The sequence below is a fragment of the Arachis ipaensis genome, chromosome B9 (genome assembly GCF_059453495.1).
Source record: "Arachis ipaensis isolate K30076 ecotype BB chromosome B9, ASM5945349v1, whole genome shotgun sequence".
NCBI classification, from domain to species: domain Eukaryota; kingdom Viridiplantae; phylum Streptophyta; class Magnoliopsida; order Fabales; family Fabaceae; genus Arachis; species Arachis ipaensis.
This window is the reverse complement of record NC_142444.1, coordinates 58,595,725-58,604,062: the sequence shown is the minus strand read 5'-3', so window position 1 is coordinate 58,604,062 and position 8,338 is coordinate 58,595,725. Positions and strand designations below refer to the sequence as shown.

At 40.2% G+C, this 8,338-nt stretch overlaps 1 protein-coding gene across 1 annotated transcript; it reads right to left on the bottom strand.

The window, feature by feature from the left end:
• Window positions 1–933: 933 nt before the first annotated feature.
• LOC107615430 (uncharacterized) lies at window positions 934–1,725 on the bottom strand. Its single transcript, XM_016317493.1, has 5 exons — window positions 1,705–1,725; window positions 1,525–1,598; window positions 1,329–1,438; window positions 1,131–1,230; window positions 934–1,033 (listed from the first exon to the last, which is right to left on the bottom strand). Exons 1-5 carry the CDS (start codon window positions 1,723–1,725, stop codon window positions 934–936), a joined length of 405 nt encoding a protein of 134 aa, XP_016172979.1.
• Between the last annotated feature and the right edge of the window lie 6,613 nt (window positions 1,726–8,338).

Below are 8,338 nucleotides of genomic sequence, written 5' to 3'. Positions count from 1 at the left end.
CAAGTGATGGTTTGGAGATGGCATGCCACGCCTTCGATACCAAGTGGCACGCCCAAGTGATTGTCCCTTCTGGATTGATGAAATGGCAAGCCACGCCCAATGGTTCAAGTGGCACACCCATAGTGTGTGATGGACTTGGCGTGCCATGCCCAGTTTGGGGTGACACGCCCAGCTTGGCGTGCCACGCCCCTCTTGTGGCCTTCAGCATTGCTCTCTGAAAAACTATACTAGCATGCCACGCCCAGCTCCTGGCATGCCACGCCCATGTAAAAGCTTTGAGGATCCTTTTTGGAAAACATAACTTGCGTGCCACGCCCATATACTTTCATGGCGTTTGTTCTAAGTGGCATGCCAGTTTCACACGCCCAGCTGTATTTTATTGTTTTCTTCCCTTTTTGTTGCTCTTTTCACCTAAAATTCAGTACAAACCCATTTCAAAGCAATGTACCATAATATTCATCAATTAGTTCATGAATTGCAATGATTGAATGAGATTATGCTCTTTTATGGTCTTTTTTGGATAAGAAAAAAGGGTAAATGATGCAAGTCATCAAACAGCAAATAGGTTCATAATTACAATAATTTTAACAATAAAAACATCAAATTACCTCGACAGACTTCAAAACTTCTTCGATCGTTTTCACAACAGTCGTGCCATTGTTGAGCTCATCAGTCCCAGCCCATGAACTTTGCGTCGACTAATGGCTAATCCTCACTGAAGTTAACTCAGAACCGCTGAGTAGGCTGCAACTCACGTGTTAATGGTTAGACAACACTGTTATATGACCACAAAACATTCAACTTCTTTTCAAAATGTACTCAACATTTTCTAAAGGACATAACTTCTTTTAGTTCTGGGTTGACATGGACCTTGGACAGTTCAAAGTGGCTCTGCATTGAATTTTTTCCATTCCATCTGGTTGCTTTAAAATATTAGAGTACCACAATAAGCGGTTCAAGTCGATCATCATCAAGGTGGGGGAGTATCTGGTCAACCGTTTCGCCAAAGAGAGTACAACTTATCCTGTTCTTCCTGTTATCAGCCCCAGCAATTCAATCTTACTATATAAATAAGAAAATTGAATAAACAACAGATATCTCTTAATAAAAACACATAAATAAACACTTACTCCAAGTCTTCCACAATAATAACCAAGCGCTTAGTCTCTATTCCCTTGCTAGTTACTAATTCTCTTGGATCTTCCTTTCTAAAAACTTCTCCAATTATATCTACAAAACAATAAGAAACACACTTTTAGGTATGGCTTTCCAAGTGGTTATAAATTTTCTGAACATCTATATATCATTACACATAGTCTTAGACTCACCAAACAGTTCAAGATCCTCTACTTTCTCGACTGTATGCACCTCTGCAAGGTTCCAAAATCGAAATGCTTCCAAAGGAAAAGTTGGATTCTCTATATGTTCAACCCTTGTTCTATATGAAAGCACAAGTACCCAGCTACTAAAACCATTTTTTCCTTGGTCATGTTGTCAACAACTATGAAGTTACTCATAGTATACATGTGGAACTCAAGAATAACACTAATGTATTTCTTTGCCAGTGATCTTGGTATGGTTGGATAAATCCTGCCACCCTATGACAATGAAGTGAATACTTAAAGAGTGAGTATATCCTTAACATGTTTAAGTCATAACAATGACATATAAAGCACAATTATATTTTGTAAAAAATGCTCCTACCTGTTTATCTTGAAGAACCATTTCAATGGAGCCAATCTTGTTGACATTTAACTTGTTCGGAGTTGTTGGTGTGGGAAATCGTGTTTCACACTTTTCACAACTTCACACAACTAACCAGCAAGTGCACTAGGTCGTCCAAGTAATACCTTACGTGAGTAAAAGTCGATCCCACGGAGATTGTTGGCTTGAAGCAAGCTATGGTCATCTTGTAAATCTCAGTCAGGCAGATTCAAATGGTTATGAGGTTTTGATAATTAAAAGATAAATAAAACATAAAATAAGATAAAGATACTTATGTGATTCATTGGTGGGAATTTCAGATAAGCGTTTGGAGATGCTTTGTTGCTTCTGAGCCTCTGCTTTCCTACTGCCTTCCTCCAATCATGCGTGCTCCCTTCCATGGCAAGCTGTAAGATCCTCTCAGTTAAAATGGTCCTCTACGATTTTTGCACGGCTAATCAACTGTCGGATTTCTCGTCTCGGATGAAAAATACCAGGCACAGCTACCGCATGGCTAATCATCTGTCGGATCCCACTAGCATCGGAATAGGATCCATTGATCTTTTTGCACACTTTCACTGCGCCCAACATTCGCAGGTTTGAAGCTCATCACAGTCATCCCTTCCCGGATCCTACTCGGAATACCACAGACAAGGTTTAGACTTTCCGGATCCCAGAAATGCTGCCAATGATTCTAGCCTATACCACGAAGATACTAATCTCGCAGACTCGGTCCGTGTATTAGATATCTAAGAGAATATACTTCAGCTGTCATCCAATGACTACGTTGAACATCATGTAGACCGCTTTATGGTTGTCAGGCACGCAGATCTTGGCTAAGCGAGTAACAAATATTGGGTGATTGTCACGGGACACCATTTCATTCTGACTTAACTGAATTAAGTACGAGAGTATATCTTGGAGAAGAAGTAGGCATGAATTGAAAGAAAAACAATAGTACTTGTATTAATTCATGAAGAACAACAGAGCTCCACACCTTAATCTATAGGGTGTAGAAACTCCACCATTAAAAATACGTAAGTGAAAAAGGTCTAGGCATGGCCGAATGACCAGCCTCCCCAAATGTGAACAGTGGTCAAAAGATGATAAAGTTTGTAAAGAATTCATATCAAATAAATCTCTAAAAGTAGTTTTTATACTAAACTAGTAACTTCGGTTTACAGAAAAAATGAGTAACTAAGTGCAGATAGTGCAGAAATTCACTTCCAGGGGCCTATTTGGTGTGTGCTTTGGCTGAGCATTGAAGCTTTCACGTGCATAGGCTGTTCCTGGAGTTAAACGCCAGCTTGGGTGCCAGTTTGGGCGTTTAACTCCAATTCTGGTGCCAGTTTGGGCGTTTTACGCCAGGAACTTTTAGGCTGGTTTTGGACGCCAGTTTGGGCCATCAAATCTCGAGAAAAGTATAGACTATTATATATTGCTGGAAAGCCCAAGATGTCTACTTTCCAAGGCAATTGAGAGCACGCCAATTGAGCTTCTGTAATTCCAGAAAATCCACTTCGAGTGCATGAGGGTCAGAATCCAACAGCATCTGTAGTCCTTTTTCAGCCTCTGAATCAGATTTTTGCCAGGTCCCTCAATTTCAGCCAGAAAATACCTGAAATTACAAAAAACACACAAACTCATAGTAAAGTCCAGAAATGTGATTTTTGAATAAAAACTAATAAAGATATAATAAAAAGTAACTAAAACATACTAAAAACTATGTAAAAATAATGCCAAAAAGGGTATAAATTATCCGCTCATCACAACACCAAACTTAAATTGTTGCTTGTCCCCAAGCAACTAAAAATAAAATAGGATAAAAAGAAGAGAAAATACAATAAATCTCAAAAATATCAATGAATATTAGCTTCAATTAGATGAGCGGGACTTGTAGCCTTTTTGCTTCTGAACAGTTTTGGCATCTCACTTTATCCTTTGAAGTTCAGAATGATTGGCATCCATAGGAACTCAGAATTCAGATAGTGTTATTGATTCTCCTAGTTCAGTATGTTGATTCTTGAACACAGCTACTTTATGAGTCTTGGCCGTGACCCTAAGCATTTTGTTTTTCAGTATTACCACCAGATACATAAATGCCACAGACACATAACTGGGTGAACCTTTTCAGATTGTGACTCAGCTTTGCTAGAGTCCCAGTTAGAGGTGCCCAGAGCTCTTAAGCACACTCTTTTTGCTTTGGACCACGACTTTAACCGGTCAGTCTCAAGCTTTTCACTTGACACCTTCACGCCACAAGCACATGGTTAGGGATAGCTTGATTTAGCCGCTTAGGCCATGATTTTATTCCTTTGGGCCCTCCTATCCATTAATGCTCAGCCTTGGATCCTTTTTACCCTTGCCTTTTGGTTTAAAGGGCTACTGGCTTTTTCTGCTTGCTTTTTCTTTTTCTTTCTTTTTTTCTTATTTTTTTCGCATATATTTTTTTTTCGCAAGCTTTGCGTTTTTCACTGCTTTTTCTTGCTTCAAGAATCAATTTTATGATTTTTTAGATTATCAATAACATTTCTCCTTTTTCTTTATTCTTTCAAGAGCCAACAATTTTAACATTCATAAACAACAATATAAAAAATATGCACTGTTCAAGCATTCATTCAGAAAACAAAAAGTATTGCCACCACATCAAAATAATTAAACTAATTTCAAGATAGAATTCAAAATCCATGTACCTCTTATTCTTTTGCAAATAAAAGCATTTTTCATTTAAGAAAGGTGATGGATTCATAGGACATTCATAACTTTAAGACATAGACACTAGACACTAATGATAATGTAATAAAGACAAAAACATAGACAAAACAATAAGCATAGAATTCGAAAAACAGAAAAATAAGAACAAGAAAATTAAATAACGGGTCCACCTTAGTGATGGCGGCTAGTTCTTTCTCTTGAAGGTCTTATGGAGTGCTTGAGCTCCTCTATGTCTCTTCCTTGCCTTTGTTGCTCCTCCCTCATGGCCTTTTGGTCCTCTCTGATTTCATTGAGAATAATGGAGTGCTCTTGGTGCTCCATCCTTAGTTGCCCCATGCTGGAACTCAATTCTCCTAAGGAGGTGTTGGTTTGCTCCCAATAGTTTTGTGGAGGAAAGTGTATCCCTTGAGGAATCTCAGGGATTTCTTGATGAGGAATTTCCTCATGCTCTTGTTGAGGTCCATGAGTGGGCTCTCTTGTTTACTAAATCGTCTTCTTAGTGACGGGCTTGTCCTCATCAATGAGGATGTCTTCCTCTATGACAATTCCAACTGAATTGCATAGGTTATAGATGAGATGAAGGAAGGCTAATCTTGCCAAAGTAGAGGGCTTGTCCGCCACCTTGTAGAGTTCTAGAGGTATGATCTCATGAACTTCTACTTCTTCTCCATTCATGAAGCTATGGATCATGATAGCCCGATCTATTGTAACTTCAGACCGAATGCTAGTAGGAATGATAGAGCGTTGAATAAACTCCAACCATCCCCTAGCCACGGGTTTGAGGTCAAGCCTTCTTTGTTGAACCGGCTTGCCTCTTGAGTCTCTCTTCCATTAAGCTCCTTCTACACAGATGTCCATGAGGACTTAGTCCAACCTTTGATCAAATTTGACCCTTCTAGTGAAAGGATGAAGATCTCCTCTCATCATTGGCAAGTTAAATGCCAACCTCACATTTTTTGGACTGAAATCCAAGTAATTCCCCCGAACCATTGTGAGCCAATTCTTTGGGTTCGGGTTCATACTTTGATCATGGTTGTTAGTGATCCATGCATTGGCATAGAACTCTTGAACCATTAAGATTCTGACTTGTTGGATTGGGTTGGTAAGAGTTTCCCAACCTCTTCTTCGAATCTCACGTCAGATCTCCAGATATTCACTCTTCTTGAGCATGAAGGGGACCTCGGGGATCACCTTTTTCTTGGCCACAACTTTATAGAAGTGGTCTTGATGGACCTTTGAGATGAATCTCTCCATCTCTCATGACTTGGAGGTAGAAGCAATTGCCTTCCCTTTCCTCTTTCTAGAGGTTTCTCCGGCCTTAGGTTCCATTGATGGTTATGGAAAAACAAAAAGAAGAGCTTTCCCACACCAAACTTAGAAGTTTTGCTCGTCTTCGAGAAAAAGAAGAAAGAAAGGAGTAGAAGAAGAAGAAATGGAGGAGATGGAGGGTAGTGTTGGTTTCGGCCAAGGGGGGAAAGAATTATTTGTGATGTGTGAAAGTGAAGGTAGTGAGGAGGGGTATTTATAGGGTAGGAGAGAGAGAGAGAGAGAGAGAGAGAGAGAGAGAGAGAGAGAGAGAGAGAAAGGGAATTCGGTCATGAAGGGGTGGGTTTGGGAGGAAAATGGTTTGAATTTGAATGATGAGGTAGGTGGGATTTTATGATGGATGGATGTGAGTGGTGAAGAGAATATGGGGAAGAGGGTACAATTTGATAGGTGAAGGGTATTTGGGGAAGAGTGTTATAGAAAGGTGTGAAGAGGAGAGAAGAAGAGGTGGGGTAGGTGGGGATCCTGTGGGATCCACAGATCTTGAGGTGTCAAGGAATTCTGCTCCCTGCACCATTCTGGCGTTTAAACGCCCTCTGTGTGCCAATTATGGCGTTAAACGCCAACTCTGCTACCTTTCCTGGTGTTAAACGCCAGTCTGCTGCCCCTTTCTGGCGTTTAACGCCAGCCAGACACCCTTTTCTGGCGTTAAATGCCAGTCTGTCTGCCGTTTCTGGCATTTAACTTCAGCCAGACGCCAGACACCCTTTTCTGATGTTAAGCGCCTAGAGTGCTGCCCATTCTGGTGTTTAACACCCAGAATGCTGCCAGGCCGGGCGTTAAACGCCCATTCTGATATCCTTACTGGCGTTTAAACACCAGTAAGCCTGTCCTCTAGGGTGTGCTATTTTTTATTTTGCTTTAATTCTGCAGTTGTTTTTATGACTTCACATGATCATCAACCTAAAGAAAACATAAAATGACAATGGAATATAAATAAATTTAATTAAATAACATTGGGTTGCCTCCCAACAAGCGCTTCTTTAATGTCAATAGCTTGACAGTGAGCTCTTAGAGAGCTTCACAGAGATTCAGAGCTTGATGGTGGCCTTCCAACACCAAACTTAGAAGTTGAGTGTGGGGGCTCTGCTTGACTCTATATTGAGAGAAACCTTTCATGCTTCCTCTCCATGGTTACAGAAGAAGATCCTTGAGCCTGAAACACAAGGTAGTCCTCATTCAATTTAAGGACTAACTCTCCTCTGTCCACATCAATCACAGCTCATGCTGTGGCTAGGAAGGGTCTTTCAAGGATGATGGATTCATCCTCTTCCTTTCCAGTGTCTAGGATTATGAAATCAGCAGGGATGTAAAAGCCTTCAACCTTCACTAAGACATCCTCTACAAGTCCATAAGCCTGTTTCCTTGAATTATCTGCCATCTCTAGTGAGATTCTTACAGCTTGTACCTCAAAGATCCCTAGTTTCTCCATTACAGAGAGTGGCATGAGGTTTATACTTGAACCAAGATCACACAGAGCCTTTTTAAAGATCATGGTGCCTATAATGTAAGGTATTAAGAACTTTTCAGGATCCGGTTTCTTCTGAGGTAATTTCCGTTGAACCAAGGTATTCAGTTTATTGATGAGCAATGGAGGTTCATCCTCCCAAGTCTCATTACCAAATAACATGGCATTCAGTTTCATGATTACTCCTAGATATTGAGCAACTTGCTCTTCAATAATATCTTCATCCTCTTCAGAGGAAGAATACTCATCAGAGCTCATGAATGGCAACAATAAGTTTAATGGAATCTCTATGGTCTCTATATGAGCCTCAGATTCCTTTGGTTCCTCAATGGGGAACTCCTTAGGGGTCAGTGGACGTCTATTGAGGTCTTCCTCATTGGAAATCAATGCCTTTCCCTCCTCTATAGGTTCAGCCATGTTGGTTATATTGATGGCCTTGCACTCTTTTTTTGGATTCTCTTCTGTATTGCTTGGGAGAGTACTAGGAGGGATTTCAGTAACTCTTTTACTCAGTTGACCCACTTGTGCCTCCAAATTTTTAATAGAGGACCTTGTTTCAGTCATGAAATTGAGAGTGGTCTTAGATAGATCAGAGACTATGGTTGCTAAGTCAGAGAGGCTCTGCTTAGAATTCTCTGTCTGTTGCTCAGAAGATGATGGAAAAGGCTTGCTATTGCCAAACCCATTTCTCCCACCATTATTATTATTGAAGCCTTCATTAGGCTTTTTGATAAACCCATATTTTATGATATATTTTGTGCTTAGTTTGAGTGATTTATTCAATCCTTCACCCACTTATTCATATTAATTGCATAGTTTTACTTTCCCTTCCTCATTATGTGATGTATGTGAAAAACATGTTTCCTATGCTTTAAAACTAATTATTTTAATTACCTTTAATTCCATTCGATGACGTGACTAGTGTGTTGAGTAGTTTCAGATCTTCTAAGGCAGAAATGACTTAAAGGATGGAAAAGAAACATACAAAAATGGAAGGAAAGCACAAAACGGAGTTTCTAAAGAAACTGGCATCCACGCGATCGCATGGGCGACGCAGACGCATGCGAAGCGCGAATCAACAGCGACGCGGCTGCATGACTGACACGACCGCGCACCTTAAGCAAG